This window comes from Manacus vitellinus, unplaced genomic scaffold (genome assembly GCF_001715985.3).
Source record: "Manacus vitellinus isolate BGI_N305 unplaced genomic scaffold, ASM171598v3 scaffold_6_pilon, whole genome shotgun sequence".
In the NCBI taxonomy this organism is placed as follows: Eukaryota; Metazoa; Chordata; class Aves; order Passeriformes; family Pipridae; genus Manacus; species Manacus vitellinus.
The window spans coordinates 39,351,899-39,374,086 of NW_021940750.1; the positions used below are offsets into that span (position 1 = coordinate 39,351,899).

General features: G+C 42.6%; 1 protein-coding gene across 1 annotated transcript; it reads right to left on the reverse strand.

Moving 5' to 3' along the window:
• Window positions 1–911: 911 nt before the first annotated feature.
• Window positions 912–21,606, reverse strand: NAA30 (N(alpha)-acetyltransferase 30, NatC catalytic subunit). The gene is given in 9 exon segments (XM_029964157.1): window positions 912–3,943; window positions 10,820–10,875; window positions 12,913–13,036; window positions 20,348–20,867; window positions 20,869–21,003; window positions 21,005–21,053; window positions 21,056–21,116; window positions 21,119–21,258; window positions 21,318–21,606. Coding segments are annotated over 9 exon segments (1,512 nt in total). The 3' UTR covers window positions 912–3,805.
• Window positions 21,607–22,188: the final 582 nt, after the last annotated feature.

Genomic DNA, 22,188 nt, shown 5'->3' on the forward strand with positions numbered 1-22,188 from the left:
AGAGAGAGTTCTCAACTCTTGCTTATTGCAACTGAAACAGTGACCCCCCACTCCTTACCTTCCAGGAGAGTCCAGAGTGACCGAGTTAGTCATGACTTAATGGTCATGTTAAAAGGACCCATTTTAGTTCAGCTGTGACACTGATGTTCAGATAAATGATGTTCAAGGTGCTCCCAACACAGGCACAGAAATGATTCAATCAAATAGCAATAAACAATTTTCTCTTGCAAAAATTTTTTTCACCTTTCCTAATCATAGAATCCTGGAATGGTTTGGGGTGGGAGGGACCTTAAAAACCATCTCGTTCCAACCCCCTGCCATGGGCAGGGGCACCTTCCACTAGGCCAGGTTGCTGCAGCCTGACCTTGAGCAAACGTGTATTTGTATTTTGCAGACAAAGCAAAACAATCATTAGAACATTCCCATTCAAAAGGAAATAGATAAACAACTTAACCATTTATTTGACTGCATTGTATTTAGACAACTTGTACATTTCATAACCCCACTGTTTTTGTTCTCATCAAAAAGGATAAAGGGACAGAAGAATATAATCCACTCAAAACAGCAGTCCAGTATTTTGAGATACACTTGCTCTTCTCACAGATGCCCACCCGATACCTGAACTCCAACATAGCTTGTAATGTTTATACAAGACCTGAATTTTTTCCAACACAGCACTGAGTTGTAGCAACGTCTTGCAGTGCCCTGAAAAATAGTTTGTGACGTACGATGTGACGCCAATTCCGTGATGCCTTGAAGGTGATGAACCTGATTTCTTAAAGAAAAACAACATAATGCAAACATCCAGACTGACATGTCAGCCAGTAGCAACATTTGGGCAAATTTAAATATAAAAGCAATCAACTCCTTCGTTAAGATTTGTCAATGCAAAAGGCGAGGGGGGAGAGGACTGTGTTTTAGCAACAGACAGGAGAAATAACCAACTTTTCCTTGCTAGAGATTCCTTTTGAAAAGCTGTTTGCAAATTCAGGACTTCCCACTTGATATCCCAATCCCAAGCAACACAGAGAACAGATCTGTTTAGTACGACCCAAGACATGCAGCTCCAGTGTCTTCGGCGGTGAACTGTGTGTGACACAGCAGCGATGGCAGAACCTTTCAGGCCACGTGCCCTTTGGAAAAAGAAGGGGAGACCTGCACCTATTTCGTGCAGTATTTTCAAAACATGCATGGCAACAGCTACTTCTTACAATAAACAACCAGAATTGTATTTGAAGTTTGCTCAGGGAGGATGGTTTTGGCAGCGAGAAGCGATTTCAGTTCACTTCTAAGCCGGCTTTTGAATGTGAAGACACCCACGGCTTAAATATTAACCAATAGAAAAACTTGCCTGTCTGGCTTTTCAGATTTAAGCATCAGCAGACACACAAGACAGCCCAGTTTGGAATTTGTGATACAAGTCCAACAGATGCTTGCAAGGGATGAAACCTCCCTCATCTGTCTCCTCAGCTCAAGCCACCCAGAGCTGTCGCTACATCCTGGACCACGGCTGAGAAACCTGACTCGACTGATTCCTTACCAACATTTAAGTCTTAACAATGATGAAAACTCCTGAAAAGCCATCCAGAAAAACTGGCAAACCTGAGGGATGGGGGGAATAAAAGGTTTTTATCATGTCACAAGGCAGCAGTGGCAACATACAGGCTTTATGTTGACATGTCCTGGGAGTGACAGACTCCGCTTTACAACTCTTGGTTCTGGGCACCCTTTTAAATATGAGTTTTCTTTACTGAGGGGAACAAGCCTCCTCGAAAGCACAGATGGTGTCTACAAGCAGAAAACTCAGAAGGGCCAATTTCCATTAAAAATCTTTATTTTCAAATACAACTCATGATTGGTACATGGTAAGAAACGTCCATCACCATGTGCGATTGGTCTGTGCAAAAGGCGGCTTTGCTTTAAATCCAGTTTTTCCTGCACAGGGCTCTTTTTCCCAAATGTTACTGGAGGTAGGGGTTTTGTTGGTTTTGTATTTTTAAGCGTACAGTAATTAGCAAAAAGGAAAAAAGAAAAAAAGAAAAAAAGAAAACAACCCCCGTGACTCAAACCAAACCCTAAAGGTAAAAACAAAAAAGTGTAGTAAGGCAAAGCTGAAGAGTTCGCTTGACTCCAGGGGATTCACTGAGAGTTCATCCTTTCCATCCCTGCATGGGCCATTCCCTTAAGAGTTGGAATCCATGATCCTTGTGGGTCCCTTCCAACTCAGAATATCCTGTGATATCTGGGATTACAGAGGTGTTTCTGTAAGTCAACTAATACCTTGGGAAAAAAAAACCCCAAGAAAACAACCCGACCCAACTGATTCATAGAGCTGGGCTGTGGAATCACATGGAACAAGAAAGCCTCGACACCTAATTACTGAAAAAAAACTGATGGGTGTTATAAAACTTCTGTGAGCCCAATTAAAGAGGGGGGGGGGAAAAATATAGAGAAAAAACAGAGCAAGAGCAAATGGGAGAGAGAGAGAAAGGGAGACAGAATTCCTTCCCCGCTGCTTTGATTTTGGAGGGGAAAAAAAATCCCCCAATAATTTAGCTCATGTAAGTTTAGAGAAAATGAGAGCAGCTAAAAATGCATACGATACACCTTGAAATTTATTTCCAAGACCAAGAACCAAAGATTGAAGCATTTTAGAACACTGAAGCAAAGCAATCTGAATCTGAAAAGAAAAAAAAAATTTGTTCCGACTATCTTAAAATAGCTGTTTTTCAGAGCTTCTAGCAATAATTTCGATTAAATAAAAATCATACCAATTTACATTAATTTTCTATATCTTCTTTTAAAAGTCCCTCACTCTTTTAATGAAAAAAGTGCATCCAAACCCAGCAGAGACTCACTGGTGCCATCAGGTTCTCTTTTAGCAGCTACCCAAGGTTTTCAAAATAGCTCACACTTCTTGCTAGAAGAAGGGCCTTCCAAACCCTCGTTTGGGAGAAGTATCCAAATTATAAAAATCTGAAATAATTTATTATCAAATCCAGAATTTAAATAAAAGCAGAATTTGTTGTTGTTTTTTTTTTTCCTCGCAAAGACAATTGAAGAAAGCAAAAGAATAAAAGCATGCACTCCAAACTTAGAGGTGAAGACAAATATACTTATCTATACAGGCACTGGCAGACGCAATTTAATGGTTACTGTTACTCGTTGTAACACACACCCCACCCTACAATACATTTTTTCATTCACTAATCACTGAGGTACCAATATTTAAGAATGGAAAAAAATTCAATATTGAAAAATAAAACCTAAAATTGAAGCCTTTCTTTTTTTTTTTCTTCTTCTTCTTCCCCAGAAAACTATGGCAATTTCAGTATGAAATGTTAGTATACTTATAGAATTTTACAATCTACGTTGGCTTTTTTGTGTGTGTGTGTGGTTTGTGGGGTTTTTGTTTGGGTTTTTTGTTGGTTTTTTTTTTTTTTTTAATTTTCTGGAACCAAAAGTGGCTTTCCCATACAGGTTCTGTGTATGTCAAGACAGTCAGTAATTGCAAATGAATGAACATCATCTTGGCTATCAACTGGCACATCTCTGGCTGGTACCAAAAGGACTCGGGAGTCGGAAAGAACCGGCTTTTAATTCGGAACAAACGCGCCATGCCAAAGTGCAACGAAAATGTGCGACACTCAATGGGACACTGACAGGTTGTTTGTTTTTTTTTTTAAGAGCTGCATGGGAATCACTAAGTCCACCTGCAAAGCAATTCTGGGAACAAATTGCTTGGCATGCAAAGGCCGACTCTGCGCTGCCGGGGCCGGCGGTCGCTCCCGTGGGATGGGCTCTCCTAACGCAGCCATAGTTTCAGACGCAGTGCATCAACTCCGTTTAAATAGTATCTGAACAGCCTCTTGTCTCGCACAAAACCAAGGTTTTCATAAAGTTTCAAAGCAGACTTATTTGTGATTTCTGTTTCCAATACGACCTTGAAGGGGAAAGAAAGAAAAAAAAAAAGGAAGAAAAGAAGCAGCGTTAGCTGAGTAGGTCGTGTTAGTTCAGTAAGCAAATGCAAATACACGACTACTGAACCCATTTCAAAGGTTTTATTTAAAGGTACCTTTATGAGCAATGAGTGGAATTAATTCCTTCTTACACTCTTACTTAATGAAGCAATATTTCCACATTAAGCTTCCCATCCCCACACTGGAGCTTCCCACATTTTAAAAAACCAGCAGTTAAACAACAACTGTAATTGTAAACAACACGTCGAGATTTTAGTTCTTGGCTGCAAATAGAGTTTCAGCTCACCACCTAATAACTGGGGTAAAGAACACATCAACAAATAAATCCCAAACAACCTCCATCTCCCAACATTCCCCCTCTCAAAAATACCCCACCCAAAATCCAAGCAACCACAGGTGAAGGTCCAAAACATACTCTGAATGAGCAACCGAACCTCTGCATGTTACAAAAACTTGGCATAGGAGGATTTGTTTATTTATTTAATATCTTTGACCTCTAAATCGTTAAGATTTAGATAAAAGCTTCAGATTGATACCAGCTGTCAGATCCAATGTTTGCAAGGAGTACTTGCTCTCAACACAAGTATCACAGAATGGTCTGTGTTGGAAGGGACCTTAAAGATCATCCCATTCCAACCCCCTACCATGGGCAGGGACACCTTCCCTAGACCAGGTTGCTCAGGGTCCCATCCAATCTGGGTACCAACAAATACCCCAAACAAATCAGAGTGCACACCAGGAAGAAAGAGCATCTTTTCCCATCTTTTTCCACCCTGTGTTGTGAGATCCCAGTTGCAAGACCATCTGTCAGTAATAACTCAGACCAAAACCAAGTAGAAGTGTAGCCCAAATTAAGCAAAGACCTGAAATTGCCCCAGTAGTCTCAAATGCAGGTAAAAACTACACTGGTATTAACAAGAAGTTATTTAATAAACTCAAGTATCTCCCTCTGAATTTTCTCCCTCTTTCCTTCACGTGCACTGGACAGAGCTCTGCCACAACTGGTGATCCCAAACACACTCCACATAACAAAAACTTGCTCTGCCTCTTTACTGCTGTCCAGCTCATCTCTTTAAGGATTCTGCTCCTAAGGACAGGTCCTGGTTGCACAAGAACATAGGCTGAACTAATAACGTGACTCAATTCCATACATCCCCATGGCAATGAACATCCACACGTTAAACAGGAGCTGATGGTCACTGTGGAAGGAGCACAGAATGCAAATATAGGACCACAATTTCAGCCTGGATTAAGTCAATCTACTTTCTGGCCTCTGTGTCCCCCACTGCCTCCAGGCACACATTCCCATTCCCCCTCACGTCTCCTGCCAGCTCTCCAGGCTGGTTGCTGAGCTCCTTCCAAAGCCACCTGGCACAAAACCCTTTCCTTTTTCTCTCCATGGGGTTTGTTTCCTGCAGCCTGAGGAGTGGCTACACCGGTGTGGAAGAGGGAGGCAGGCAGTGCCTGCACTGGTCACCTCCACTGAGATTTGAAAATCCATTTGATGTATATATTTGACTCAGGTTTCAAGCTGCTCTAACCACATTCCAATGGATTATTCCACCTGTGATCCCCGGTGTGAGGATGTTGAAAGAACAATAAACAACCCACTGAACAATGTAAGACTTGGCAGTAGCTCGTTTTACAAAAAGGAACTAAAGAGTCACACATTAAAATATTAATCATTAGAGTTCTTAAATTACAGCAGGGCAGAGTTGTACACCTAAGACAACCTAATTCAATTCTTAGTCTTGTGGCAAGAATTAGAGATTGAATTTCTCTAGCTGGCACTTCACAGAGCACTACTACTATCAAGTCTTGTGACTTGATGGAGTACTCAACATCCTTATCCATTACAGTGGATAATAACTATTCATTTATAACTAATAATGGAAGCACAATAATTTTCCTGGAGAGTGCTATTTTCTACACATTGTACGGCTCCTTAATTCAAATTAAAAACAGAATATTAATGCCAGAGAGGAAATCTGACCCATGTAAATCCACCATGCAGAGGATTATTGGAATTCTTAGCTACAAATGGCATTCACTCTCCAAAGTTTAGTAACCTGGCACAGTGATATAACAAATCTCTATTCAACTGCAAGCTCCAACACCTTGCAATGCTAAAACCCTTCCAACACTGCAGGTGATTGAACTGAAGGGAGTGGTTAAATGTTGAAATACAGGTTTGTTGGAATCCCACTACCTGAGTGAATGCTCATCTTGAAAGCAAATGCAGGAGATTTGCTCTGGTATTTCTAAGGAAATCTCAGCACAATGAAAAGCAATTCCCTGATCTCAACATGCTGCAGCTAAAGACAGGTTTCTATTACCTAAACGGGACACACGGGCATATTTTATTCAAATTTCATTAGCTTTGTTTGGTGAAGAATGCACCTCTTCCTGTGTGAGATTTTCAATCAAGCTCCAAACCCTCAATCACTACATTTATTTCTGCCCTTCTGGGGTCGATTCTGCTGTACTCATAAGCCTGTTAAATCCCTGATAGCACAATCACATCCCCCCCTGGAGAGCAGCAAAGGACTGCATTTAACAGCATTTTCTGCTCAAGTTGCAACTTTCTGAAGGTTGTTACTTTCTCTTTTATCTTAAATTTCATAAACCTTTTAGCTCAACTATCTAATTTTAACTGGGTTTAGAAGCAAGAAATGTTCTGTACTGAGAGTGGAGTGCAATGTTTCTTGCTACTACACTTTCATAGCTTGAATTTATTCCTAAGCTGAAGATAAGTGGAGTGGTGAAGCCTTCTTGCTTCTTCAGTTCAAACTCTGAATGAATTCAAGTTTAAAAACCAAGGCATGGAAAGGATACAGCCAAACCAAATAAGCAAATGAAGGAAGTGCTCCCAGCACTCCCTATTCTTACTTTCAAGTCTGACACATCATCAGACTCAAGTTATGGGGGCTTGTCCAGTGTCCTTAATCAATTTAAAACTGCCTTAACTTTTAATGAAAGGCAGTACTCAAAATATAACACTTCATACTTTAGATGATTTATAGATTAAGGAAAAACTAAAATATTAAGAATGTAATGATTTCAAATAGGACTCTATAAAAATACACATTTAATTTTTACTAGTGTGGTACTGAATTAGAAAGACACCAGTGTCAACCACTGGTGTGGTCAAAAAAACATCACTTCAAATCAATCTAAAGTTTCCACAGGAATTCAGAATTCCTTTTTATGCTCTACATTTTGCTTAAAAAAAAAAAAAAAAAAAAAAAAAAAGCTTTTAGGAGTCCCACTTACAAGGGTCTTACTTTTTATTAGTTAGCAGTTGCATGGTACATTATTTCAGTAATATGAGGTGAGTGAATTGTATGCAGATTAGTCTGTCATTTGTTACAGATGGAAAACCTACATATGAATGAACAACTCCTCCTTTCTAATTGTAATTAAGGGATGTAACAATTCCACAGGAAGGTCTTCAGCAGCACAATTTTGGAAAATTGCCTGTCAGTAAAAAACTAAGCAAATGTACAAAAAGCAGGCAGATAGCACCTCGCTGCAGTCAGCACACGCTTTCCCTTTTTTAAACTGGGAGAAAAATCTTTTCACAGCTTTGGGGCTGGGGGTGAAACTATTCCCCTTCACCTGATTGACTTCCATAGTTCACCTTTCCTATGCAACCAGCCTGTGGTTATCCTAAATCACTGTGGCCTGTTGGAAACTCAGGGTGTTGAGAGTTCACTACCCCAAATATTGAAAATCATTAACATCAAATGCCTGAGAAAATCACAAACGTAAAAAAAAAAATAAAACCCAAAGATCCCTAAGTTTTATTTGTAATGTTATATCCAGACACTCCAGCTCAAAGCAGGCTGCACTTTCTTCAGGCTTGAAGGTTATTTCTAGTTCACCCACCCACCCCCAACCTCAGATCACTTCCCTGGTTTCTATTCTAATGTAGGCCAGGGGCAGCTCCATGGGCAGCTCCTCCCCTCCACACGGATTCCATTCCAGCCAATTCAACTCCTCACTTACTCACCCCACTCACAGAAACCACCCCTGTGCAAGGATATTGCCTCAGCTTTGAGGGATGGAGCCCAGCACAAACTGCCTCTCAGGCACTGCCTGACCACAGCAGCTCACACTGTAAATCACTTGTTCCACAGGCCTGCCTTAGTTTATTCCCAGCAAAATTGCTTACAGGAAAGAAAAAAAAACCCAAATGTCCTTAATTGCTAAAATATTGGAATATCACTAAAATATTTGAAATGACAAATCACTACTGATGTGTGGCAAGATTTTCATCCATGGTGTTGTATAAATCCTTTATTTTTTCAGGACTCAATGGTGATACCTCAGAAGTCCAATTTATGATACTCTGAAGAGTAACACACTGAACATTTATCAGATTCTACGCCATAAGTTATTAAAATTAAGTCTATTTACTGCATCTATTCCATAATTAGATTGAAGGGAAGAGTTTCCAAGTAGCCTTTGGAAATCTTTCATGACACCCACAACTGCATATTTATGTTTTTAATCCTATTCCAAGCAGGTTTTAGAAAATAGCTTTTTTTATTTTGAACTCCAGTTCATCTTATCTCAAGTAGCAGCATCTTTTTATTTTCACCATGCTTCTGATTTCATTAAAAGATGTAAGAAAATACCTTAAGAGCAGCAGGGATGATTAAACTATTTACACACCTCACAAATTACTGTGATGCATAACTTCATGTTTGATCAGCTTTAAGCATCAATTAGCTAGAAACTGAACTCCTGAAAATAGTTGTAAAAAATGGTGAGGGCAAGAGTTGGACAGAGATTTTTAATGGGTGGCTTGTTGGATTTTTCAGACTGTGGTCATGACTGAAAACTCAAGTGGTACAAGCAACCACCATCATTATTTTGCACTATGTGTATGTGGAGAAAGCCCATACTTGGTGGCAAATTTAAAAAAACCCATGAAAACATTGGCTGTTTGGCTGTGGATAACCTGTATGTGGAAAAGAACAACACAGATATAATAAATCAGTGTGGATGTGCCTCTGTTGGTGGCGTAGAACATCAATAAAATCCTCTGCCTGCACTCCACGCTCCAAAATTGAGTTCAAAATTCTGCACCAGCACAAGACTCAGCTGATGCAGAAGCCCCCAAAAAGCAGGACATGAGTTTGGAATCGTCTTCCCACAAACAGGGTTACAGATTCCAAACTGGAAGTGAACCATGACTGCACCCACAGCACACACTTCAAGGAGTTTGAATTGTAGGGCCTTCAATTAAAGGGAACATGAACAGTATCTGAGAAATGCCCTCTGCCCCTAATCCAGAGCATTTATACAGCACCAGAGATGAAAATCTGTGACTAAGACTTAATGAGGCCTCACTGCAGACCAGCCTGCAACCCTTAGCACATTTACTGTATTTTTATGAAGATAAAAGCAGCTTAGAAATGAAGGTACATGAGAAGTAGCACACACAAATTCAGAAATCAGACAGTAATTACTGCAACTCAGAGCTTGAGCAGAAACAGCCAGTTCTACTCCTGACTCTCTAACAACAGTGGGCAATTCACTTCTCTGCATCTCAATATTCCAGCTGTGATGTGGACACCAGTCCTCAGTTATTTAGCCATTTTTTTTAAATCTTGAATGCTCTAGCAGCAGCAAATCAACTCAAAACCACAGTGGAAAGCAACGGGGAAAACAAGCAAACCAACCTTTTTTTGATTAGTTCTCTGTAGCAAGTAGTTAAAGAGGTTAGAGCAAGTGTTACATGGCATGAGAGAAGCAACAAGCTAAAACAAAGAACTTTAAAGAATTACAGGCTGAACTGTATTGCCCCAGCACGACATCAATTAGACAGGGGGGGAAAAAAAAAAAAAAAGACACCAGTAAGTAGAGTCATGAAGGAATCTGAGGAGAAGAAAAATAACCACGATGAATGAAGTCAGAACATATCCAGGGATGCTACAAGAGGCAACAAGTGGAAAAACAAACAGGAGTATGTGCCCAGAAGTCCTGTGACACAAATTGTAGCTTTGCATAAGAAACTTCACCACAGGGCAGGGGGAGCAGTTGAAAGGAGATAACAGAGAGATCAAAGGCTCCTTAACTGTGACACACTGAAACGACCCAGTGCTCACCCTCAGGAACAAGGCAACAATTGCATTGTGCCCAGGAGATGGGAGTCAAAGGGACAGATAACCTGATTAAGGAGGATGGATGTAGGGAGAGCTCCTCTCAAGTTAAACATGGTGCATAGAGACAGACAGTTTCTTTATATATATATAGAGAGAGAGAGAAGAAGAGTAGGGACTGTAATGTGGTAAAAGACTAACAACATTTAGGCCAGGGAAAGTTTGACAGTCACTTTCCTTCCAAGTTTTTGTTGACATGCTAAATCACTCCAGCTCTGTTTGTGCTACCTAATAAGCTGTGCAGTGTCAGAACAGGCTGGTGACTGGGATCAAACCACACCGCAGCACCACAGCACACACTGTTCCAGGGGCAGGACTACACACAGCTCCACCTCACACTGCCCAGCAGCTCCTTAAACTGGAGCCCGTGGAGGAAAATGTGCCTGGGAGGGAAGGCTGAGGCAGCTTCACAAAGTAAAACAAAACCTGAAACGTTGAATTCCAGCACTTATGATAAATTTAGAAAATCCATCTCTTATTTGTGCCATTTCTTTTTTCTTTTATTCTGAGGAACTTCTTACCAAGTTTGCCACCTTTTATTATAAAGAACTTCTTACCATTTCTCGCCTAAAAAAAGTCATGTGGAAGAAAAACCTGTGAAACCAATCCACACATAGGAGAATGCAAACCATTTACATTATGAAAGTTTTTGATTTAGAAAAATCTTACCTCGTCACAATCTCCTTCAACCATAGCATAAATAGCTTTCTTAACCAAGTTTGTACCTGAAATACAGATTTAAGTGTCAGAGTTGCAGTGCAAAAAAAAAATGCTGGTTTATATATGACTAAAGTGTGCTACCTACATGACATGACACCTGGGGAAGGCAGGGAGGAAAAGAAGAACACAAGAAGTTGCAGTCAAGCTGCAGCCTCGAGTCTGAACAATAAAATAATCCTTGAAGTTATCCAGAGACTCAGCTTAAGTGCAAGATTCTTCTAACATGAGGATATTAGAAACAGGCTGCTATGCTTAACACAGTGTTATATATAGCCTTCCAAGATGTGATTCATTCCTTTTTGTTGCATTTAAAGGCAAAATCTGCTGGCGTGCAGTTGAAGGACATTCATCTTCCAAGGGAATTTCCTCTTACTAAAACAAATACTTCTATTAGTAACAGAACTTATGAAACCACTTTTCTTGTGGCTCACTCCCCTCTGGATTTGCTAGGATCTAATAATACTGTTGAAGCCCATCCCTTCCCCTCAGTCAAGCATTAATTTAATTTTTTTTATCATTATTTTTTTCATCTATTTCACAACAGTTCTACAGATGTAACATCCCTACCTGTCTGTAGAATTGGGGTGAAATTGAAAGTTGATTTCAAAGTTATTAGTGGAAAAAACTGCTGTTCAATGAAATTGCATAAATCTCACTTCCATAAGAAGGCTAAGGAAAAGGAAAAAAACCCCCAAGGAATCTAGGGAATGTTGGAAAGTATTATCAGCACTTTAATCAATTAAGATTTTTCATTGAATATATGATAAAACTGTACTACATTTAAAGCAGATCTTCAGATTAGCAGCACACTTTGAGAAACAGCAAGGTGGCAAATGTAGGGAAAAGTCAACATATATAATGCTAAAGTAAGCAAGGCTTTAAAGATAAATTCTATTTATACAATTCTAACATAACCAACTGACTAAAGGGAGGGAAAAATCTTGCAGTGATCTTCATAATAACAGCATTAGCTCTTATTTACTTATGAATCCAAGCACCTGCAATTAAATTATGGCAGACTCCTTCATGACTCAGCTAAAAGCAAAGGAGAGACAGTGATTCCTCAGTATCCTTCTCCCTCTGCTCCACTACAGAAACCAACAATGGCTTTTGAATTTGCACTGGAGAGGAAAAAAAACCTGCACACGTTTGAACAGTCATGATAATACATATACTGCAAGTTTCTTGAAGGTTATTTTTTTGAAGAGAGCAAACACAGTGGTACATTCTGCAATGTATCACTGTATTTTTCAATTGGAAGTAATTTTCTGTCCTTAATCACAGAAGTATGAGCTGTTCAGTGCACATGAGTGGTGCAGCACATTTTAAGCTTTAAAGCTGACGTCCATGTTTTAAGTTAAAAACATGTTCCAAAATGTAATTTCACAATAACCAGCACAAAAAAAAATTAAGTTCCATAAGAACAAATCTTTAATTAAGCCAACCTGGATAACTGGTGTCAGAATGAAAATCCCTTCATCGGGGCAAAACTGATTAATGAGGGAGGGCAAACTCCCTGCCAAGAGTGATTTCTTTACCAAGGAACTTCCCAACAGAACAGATCTCCATTTCAATCATGCAAGTAACAATACACAGCTATTTTTCTTCACTTATTAATACAATAATGAGCTCCATACAATTCTCCCCAACGGGCAATATATGTATAATTTATAGGGAGAAGCCAGGGAATAAGTTCACTGAAAAGAAGAGCCTGAACATAACATGGAAATACAGTGATGAGGGTACATATAAAAACACAAAGCAATTCCCACTGGTGTTACTTGACAGGGGTAATAGGCAGAGGTCAGGGGCTGCTGCCTGCCTTTCTTTTTAGCTTTATCATATCCCAGGTGTGAACCTCAAAGGGCATCTCAGGTTATTTTAACAAAGTCAGAGAGGCCACGGGGGAGCTCGTGCGGTTGAGTAAGTCAGGGATGACAGACAGACAAACCACCAGTTCAGCTCAGCTTAAATCTTCATGACAGCTACAGTTATCCCAAAGACAGGATTTGAATAAGAACAAAAAAAGGCTTTTTTCTTACCAATTCCTTTTCTTCTGTATTTGGAATCCACTGCTAACATGGCTATATAACCTCTGCGGAACATCTTTTTGTGCATATCCAGCTTGCAGACGATGGCACCTACACACTCCTCCCCTACCATGGCCTTAAAGACAAACAGACATTCTCAGTTTGGCATCTCCAGTGCCACCAAAAGCAGTAAACCAAGTTCATTTTTTAAGTGAAACAGCCACAAAAAACCTTGTTTCTATAAAAAGGCTACGAAAAGATAGTGAAATGAATTTTAGAAATATCTCAAAAAATATTAATATCAGTAAAAGACTCTTATTTCTTTATTACATTCCAATAAACTTAAAATTAACAACCAGTGAACTGTCCTGGAGAGAACCACATTTCACAAAGTCTACAGGCAAGAACATGTGTGATTGAAAGGGGAAATAAATAAAATAAAATACCAGGTTAAGGCATAAATCACCCTTTCACATGGGCTTCTGCAGAGGGGGAAAAAAGTCCATTCCTATTTTATACCAATCTGAATTTTCCTGCACGAGGGCTGTGGTAGATAACATGCTTAATTTTTGTCTGGTTTTAATGTCAAGGCCACAAAGGAAAAGTGTTGCTGCATTTAATCTTTGAAAAGGGTAGTTTTCAGTCATCTGACACCAGAGAACAAACAAAAAAGCACAGTTAATTTCACACACTTTTAACTATTCAGAGGTTTCATTTGTTAAGAGCTGTGCACTGGCAGTTAATCCCAATGGCATTGTCACAGGATCTGTGGTCAAGGAGATGTAGTCACTCTGAAATATCAAGAAAAACCCCAAAAAGAAAAGAACCCAAACACTTATCCAAGCACTTGCCCTGTGTTCAGCAGAATTTTACCATGAAATAGAAAAAGAAAAACTGAGTCATGAGCATGAGGGATTAATGACATTATAACCTGCAGCAGTAACACCGAGCAGTGCTCAGAGCAGGACAGTATCCAAGGGGAGGAGGAATTCCTGGGCACTCAGGAAAGATGGGCAGACACAAAAAGAAACTCCTAACTGTACACAGGGGTGTCTAAAGGGATGCACAGACAGACCTGTGTCTGCAGGGGGAACCAGCCTCGGGTTCAAGTGCAGCAGCTAAACCGGGACTACAGCACATGATTGGCACAAGCATGTGCTGGCACAGAGTCTGGATAATCCAAGTTTACAAGTGTAACACATGCCAAATAAAAAACACTTGCTAGAGCCAGTGTTGCCAGGGCTCAGAGCAGCCCACCTGTGAACCCAGAGCTCCTAAGTCTAAGGATAAACTGTATAGTCTCCAAACACCTGAACCTTTTTGTACACAGCTTTGTGGGCTGAAGCTCCCACAAAGAGAAGGTTCCTTCATGCAGGTTGTCCTGCAGGCTCACACACACAGGCTCTTCACCTCAAAAAGAAGAATGTCTTGGAGCATCTCCACCTGGATGGTGGGTTATTAACCAGGTTAGCAACTAGGAACTGTATCAAAGGTGAAATGAAGCAGCCCAAAATGTACAAGCTGCAGTTCCAAAGCCCTATGATACAGCATGATCTTAACTCCATTTCTAATAGAGTTGAAGCAAATATAATTATTGCTAAGTTTTTATTTGGCAAGAAAACAGGTTTTTAGCAGTATCCAAGAACAACCCTGAGCAATCTAACAAGTGATTTTTTAAAACAACAAACAAAAGCTGCAGCATGATCTAACTGGACTGAAATACCCTAAGCAGCCCTTCATTTGTTCCAAAACACAGTTTATTCCATAGAAAAGAGAAGCTGTACTTATACTAGAGCTGTGTATGCAAAGTTTCAGCTCAAGGCAAGTTCTGTATCTCAGCTCAGACCTGAGAAAACCAGGGAGTTAAATAAAGAGTATCTTCAGCCAGACTGCTCAGAACATTGCTATAATTATGCAGACTACCTAGATGTAATCTTATACCTCACCAAAAAAAAAAAAAAAGCACACCACAAACCAGCATGTTATAGTTATGCTTTGCCCTCGAGTGAACACGTGCAAACTGTTGATCCTGACAGTTTTACGTGGAGAATTTTTAAGATTTTTTTTCTTTTTACACACTTCAAGAGTAGTGACAATCTGGACACTCTGCATATCTGTGTTCCTGCTTGTTCAGGGCACTTTTCAGGAACGTTCTGTTCATGAATCATATATTTAAAATGCTAAATGAACAGCAAAGAACTTTGGTTTAGTAATCAAAGAAGCAAATACCCACTGGTTTTACCACTGCTGCCAGAGAGCTGAATAAAGAATGACTTTGTTACCAGTTCCCCAAACACTTCAATCTATTTCTCTGTCTTCAGGCAGGTAAATCTGGCAGTAAATCTATGGCTGTTCCACCCACAGAGGGAGTGCTGCATTTCCACCTCAATTTGAGGGGTTTTTTTTTTGTTGCCTTCTCTCTCCTTTCTCCTTCTCTCCAACCTTCTGCAGAGCTGGAAATGAACCTCAACTGTGATGTGAAGCTTCGTAATTAATTTCCTGAGGAAAGTTAAACTGGGTAAATAAAAAAAAAACCAGACTGAAATAGGGAGAGTGAGAAGGAGAGAAAAAAAGTAGCTCCCACACAACACCATTTATGAAGAGATAACCATGGGCCAAATTTTCTTTTCACGTATGAGAGGAGTTCTAAATGTAAAAGTTCCTACAAACAGCATCGAGCCCAAGTCACTATTATATATCATAAAACCCACAGAGTACTATAAGATCTACTTCAATCCTAAATTATTAGTAGCAGGATTAACATACATGAATCCAAATCCAGTATTTGCATCAACTTTGTGCCTATGAATAAGTTTAAATGTTTAAAACAAACTAGATTTTAATATACTGGAAGAGTTAGTACAGAAATGTCTGTAAATCAGCAAGAACATAACTTGCCACAAAATCAATCAATTTGTACTAATTTCATTAGCAAAGATGGCATTAAGTCTTTCAAACTCAGAGTATGCATTTAATACCCAGATCCTGGGACTTCTGTTCCTATTTAAAGAAGATTAAAACAAGCAACTGGCCCCAAATGGGAAGTATTTTAAATACTTTACAACTCAAACACGGTAGAACCTGCACTACTGCACCACATTTTCCTTTCACACCTGCACCAAAATCCATCCCAAAGTATCCCAGACATAGCTCTGTAAGAACTGGCTTACATTTAGGGATCATGTTACTGAATGCCATTAGAGGATACATTCAGGCTAATGGATTTAACCTCGGGTCTGGCACTTCAGGCAGAGCTCTTCCCGAAACTGGGCAAATCACTCCATCCCCCTGCTCCCACTCTACAAAACTGGACACCAGTAATTCCCTCCTCCCATGCAAGGGACTCCTTCTCCCACTGCTGGAATAACCACACTGGCTCCTGTTCCCTGCTCAGGTGCTGCAGTGACTGGAGTTTTCACAAAGCCACCAACAGCCTGTGTCTTAAACCATGATCACTCCTAAAAACAAACTGGAATACAGAGTTTGCAAACTGGGAATGAATCCTATAAAACTTCTTCCTACATCTGCCACGTCCAACTTCTCAGACATTCTCCCAACTTTTCCGGTTTTCCTTTCATGCCCCAGGTTTTCCATGACTGAAAAACAGGGATGGTGTCTCACCAGTCTTAATTTCAACACTAAGTACACTGGGACTCTCAAATAAAATCCAATTTAAAGAAAAAAAATGCAAAGCATTAACATAAAACAAGATCTTAACTGCAGTCATTTAGGATTTGCAACACATCTAAAACCACTTACATGGAATTAATAGGTTATTTTTAAACTTGTGAAAGTTTAAATTATAAATGCTGCTATAGCTGGTGGTAAAGCTAAGAATCCAATAAAAGCACAGATTTTCCAGATTTTTCTTAAAAGGCAGCTGAATGGTGCAGTGAATTACAGGAGAGGTTACAGCACTCAGCCAGAGCTCAGCTTTTATTACATCCTGCCTTATCCAAACCCTGGCACAGAGCAAGGTTTCCTAAGCTCACCTCTCCCACGCTGAAGGATTTGGAGAACAATTTTCTGAAATATTTAATATACCAGTTTTTAAATACAGGTTTGAGAACTTTCACACTGCTAAGACTAGAAGCTGCAAAATAAACCCACTTTAAAAGGAAGCTACAACTTTGAAAGTGCATTTACAATCATTGTGGGGACAAAGATGTGGTGACGCTTAAAAATACTCCAAGGGAAAGACAAGATCCCCCTTTCCCCTGTCAGTTTTTGGCTGGTTATCATGGGTAATTTGAAAATAAACTGGGCTGACAGAGCTCCTGGGAATAAGTAAAAAGCAGGTATTTTACAGAGCATCCACACCTAACACACAGTGCAAACCTGCTCTCCCAAAGACAGGTGAAACCTGAGTTTAAACAGACAGCTGGAGGTTCTCGGAATCACAGAATGGTTTGGGATGGGAGAGGCCTTAAAGACCATCTAGTTCCAAACCCCTGCCATGGACAGGGACACCTTCCACTAGAAATTTATAGAAGAGGAAGTTATTAACTTGCAACTGCTCAGTTGCTGCAGCGCTAGCCCTGAAGTCAAGAAAAGTTACACAGGCAAATCTGACATTAAAATTAACAGGGTTTTAAGATTCCCAGTATCTCCATGTCCTTTTAAAGTGGAATATGAACTTCTTTGAGTGTACAGTTAGGAAGTGGTTTGATCCAGCACACTGGTGACCAATTAGCATTGGTCCTGTGCCTTTCCCCCCCAGCTGTGCATCCTCACCTCTTCTCTTGCACCAGGGCCTGGGACATCCTACATGAATATATTTGGAGCTCTAAACCCAGAGAACATGACCCTAAAACATATATAAACATACACACTTATAAAAATATTGTGGTGGGAGGGCTCTCTCGGCTTCCCAAATCAGAGAAACACAAGGGCTAGCACAAGCCAGGAAGAGGGAGTTGAACAGAAAGGAAAACCTGTGGCACTTTGGGTTGCACCAGCCACTAAAGCAATATTGCAACTTGCTGAGTTTTGGCTTGGCCTTTAGAAGTTTCCAACCCAGGAGATAAAAATCACCAGGCATAAAGTTAATAACGCCCCCAGAAAATAGGTTTGCATTGTCACGATAGGAAAATGATGGTCCACTGCATAAAACATCAGCAAGGGCCAAACGCTGATTATTTCTGGAAAACACACATCCCATCTCCAATCTCAGTGGATTTGTACTTTCCCCTCACAGGGAGGAAAAAGGAAAGGTGCCCATGGAACACAATGAAGACAGGTGAGGATGTACTGGAAGATTTTAAAAATGGTGATGGTGAAATTCAGCAAAGGAATTGACTGAACCCTCACAGATCTTTTTTCAAATACAATCAAATCACGGGCCAAGCCCTTTTCCCAAGACAATCAAAATCTAACTAAAACCTGAAGCCAGAAGAGAGTGAGGCCACAAGGCATTAAAGACAAATGATTCTGTGAGATCAGGCACTAAGCTTCTCATTCACCATCCTGACACTCCTCCTGGTAATTGGAATATGCAGTCCCTGACTGAAGATAAATATTTTAAAGGGACTTAGCAGTAGTTCAGGAATCCATTAACTGCAGGGACGAGTTAAATATTATAGAAGATAAAGTCTTCAAGTAAACCTCTAAAAAACAAACCTTAAAACCACTAAAACCAGTCACAAAAAACCTCCATGAAACTTGACTCAGCAAACTGCAAGACTTTCCAATTATTAAGCAGACGACAATTTGCAAGCTTTAGACACACACAGCCATATATTCTTCTCTACAGTTTTATGTACTTTACATTGTGCCCATCTTTCCAAAAAGAATGGCAAATACACTGAGTTCAGGAAAAGTTTTGTTGACTCTTCGAGGCTGTCAAAAAGATGAAACTGTCACTACAAAACAAGCTGAAGACACTTTCTCTTCCTTGAGTGATATCTCATTCTTTGAATGCACTTATTAGAAATCATCTGTTTTAGTGCTCTGTCAAACAACTTGTCATTGCTCTTTTCATAACAAAATTCTTCAGTCATTCCCCGACAAAAAAACCCCATAATGATTTAAAATCTAAACAAGTGCACTGTGATCTCAGAGTATCCAACCCTGCCAGTGATACACTTGATGCTCCAAGTGTGGACTTTTGCAGCTCAGGAGCATTTTTCTCTCAGTATGAGGTAAATCAGTCACACAGAGCTCAGTGCTTGAAAAGCACCACTGTGCTCTGCTCAGCATCCTTCTAATGGCAAACATGACTTTGCATCCAACAATGCTCTCCAATATTTTCATATTCTGTTGTGTTCCAGAAGGTAATGCTTTGCTCAACTTCCTATAGGCCTACTGTGTTCCCTCTGCAGGGTTTTAAGAAGCACAACTCTGAAAATCCTCCTATAAATCATACAAATCCTCCTATAAATTATACCAGATCCTAAACCAAGAACATTCAGGAAGTTTAGGGCCAGATGGGCTCCATTAACCTCACCTCCTCTACTCACTCTATCAAAATTTCACAGAGAGAGCCCTGAACTGGAAGGTGTCCTGGCTCTGGGTAAACCAGACCTTTCAGAGAGGTGTCCAGCCTTGATTAAAACATCAAGGGCTAAGAATTCATCATTTACCTTAGCAAGCAAGTGCCACACACTCCCCAAAACGTTCTGTTGTGCAGATGTAAGTGTTCCTATGAGTAAATCAAACACAGCTAAGCTCTTGCTATGCCCAGACACCCCTCAGGCCAACTTTCTTACCCTTGTGGATGAATTATCATCCTAAAAGCAGCTGAGACACAAGAAGTGCTAAACATTTAGGAAGGCAGAGGGAGGGGCAGCTAAACCAATCTTTCAGTAGTGCAGCAGGAAGAATGTAAAACTAAACAGATTGTTAGTACAGGGAGACAATCTGAGCAACACGAGGATTTCTGTGAGCACTATCACACCTGTAAAAGCAACACAGCTGGACTTGTCTTTGTCAAAGCAAGCTCACAGATCAAAAAGTCTGCTAAGCCTTTCACAGTTCCTCTCCACCTACCACTTACCATTTATGTGCCAGCCCTGCTTTAGTCAGTTTTAAAGCCATTGTGCAAGAATCACTAAGCAGTTGTTGTAAGGCATTAGTGGACTAAGTACTTTCTTTTTCAAATCCAAACCCAGGAACTGAGAGAGAATAATAAAATGAGCTACCAAAGGTCACAAAAGTCAATGTCAAAACCCCGATTAGAAGCCTTGGATTTCTGGATCCCAGCCCTGTGCTCAAACCCTTTCCTCACCACTTAAAACACGTGTTAACAAATGCAGGAACTTGGGGCATTGCTTTACTTACACATGCACAGGTCACCAGGGGACAGGTACTTCCACAACAGCTTGGTTTTATCCACAAAGAGATTATTTAAAGTATTTCCACAAACCCTTCCATCCTCTCCTCCCCAGCCCCAAACCACTCCCAACTCCTGCCCTCCCTGCCACCCCTCCGCCTCCCCTCGGGCACTTACCAAAAAGCAAAGTTGTGGCCAGTTGTGGATAAAATACCTATAAGTGTAAATGGAGTAGGGTTCAGACAGATCTTTGGTGATCAGTCTCATGATATCGGGCATCTGCAGCTCTGACTCGTACTGGACGTATCGTATCGTTAGGTCCTCCTCGGGCTGACAGTCCGTTCCCGAGCCTTTCAAACTGCAGGCAGCCGCTAAGGACCCGGAGAGAAGCTGCAGGGACTCCTCCTCCTCCTCCCCTCCTTCATCCCCCTCCTCCTGCTCTTCCTCCTCCAAGCCAGTCTCTCCCGCCAGCCCATTGCGGGCTGCAGTCTTAGCAGCAGCAGCAGCGGTCGCGGTGGTGGCAGCAGGCTGGCTCCTGTCCCCTTTTCCAGGGGGGGAAGCAGCAGGAGGAGGAGAGGGTGCAGTCCTTCCCTGGGGAGGGAGGTGGTTGGCGTGGGGGGCCGAGCAGGGCGCCGCGGCGGGGGCGGCGGCGGGGGGCGGCTGCTGCCTGGCTTGTCCCGAGCCCATTGTTTGCTGGCCGCTTGTTCCCAGCCCCCGGGGCCGCCGCGGCCCCCCGCGCCCAAGAGCGGCCCTTGAGGGAGGCCCGCAGGTGCCGCAGCTCAGGCTGATGAGGCCCGTTGAAGCTGGTGGTGTGGTGCGGGGGGTGGTGTGGCGTGGTGGGCGGTGCTGCGGGCCCCCTTGTCGCCGCTTCCTCCTCCTCCCCTCCTCCGCCTCGAATGCGCCCCGCCCCGGCCGCACCGCGGTCCTCCTCTTCCTCCTCCTCCTCTCCTCTTCGGCCTCCTCGTCCTGGCGCCGGCAAGGCGCGCGGCGGCGGCAATAGGAGGCGGCGGGCGCAGCGGAGGAGAGAGAAAGCGCCCCCCTCCTCCTCTCCCGCGGGAAGTGGGAAGCCGGCCCAGCGGGACAGGACGCTGCAGGCCCGGCGGAACCTCGCCAGGTCCATAACGGGAGAGACCGACACAAAACTCACCGGGGAGGACGGAGGCGGCGGCGGGGCGCCAGCCGAGCAGGGAGACGGGAAGGGGGAAAAGGGGGGGCGCGCGCCGCACGGCCCGCGCTCGGCGGGAGCGCGAGCGATGGGGGGGCGCAACAAAGGCAACGCGCGTGCCCCGGCCGCGCCTCGCCGCCCCGCCACGCCATGTGCGGGCCGCCCCGCCCCAGGCTCGGGCGGGGCCCGCCCGGCTCCGGGTCCGGGGTCCCCCGCCGCCCCAACTCATCACCGCCCGCCCGGGCCGCTCCCGCCCCGCCCGCCGCCACATCCCGCCGTAAAAACACCCGCCGACAGCGCCGCGGCCCCGCGCGCGCGACGCGTCCCGCGCTTGGCGCGGACGCCTGTGACGGAGGCGGGGCTGGGAGGGGAGGGGCGGAGCCGCCGCGGTCGGGCGGGGCCGTGTGCAGAGAGCCCTCAGAGGGCGCGGGGAGGGGAGAGGGGGATACGATGGTCCGGGATAAGGGATACAGGGATACAGGGACAGAGGGAGACAGGGACACGGGGATACAGGCATACGGAGACACAGCGATAGAGGCTACAGGGATAGAGGGACACGGGGATACAGGAACACAGGCATATAGGGTTAGAGGGATACAGGGATAGAGGGACACAGTCACGGAGGGACACAGGCATATAGGGACACGGGGATACAGGGACACGAGTATACACTGACACAGAGATATAGGGACACAGGGATATAGGGACACAGGGATACAGGAATATAGGGACACGGGTACAGGGATACAGGGACAGAGGGACACAAGGGTGGAGGGACACAGCGAAACAGGGACAGGGATACAGGGGAACAGGGACAGAGATACAGGGGAGCAGGGATACAGCGATACAGGGA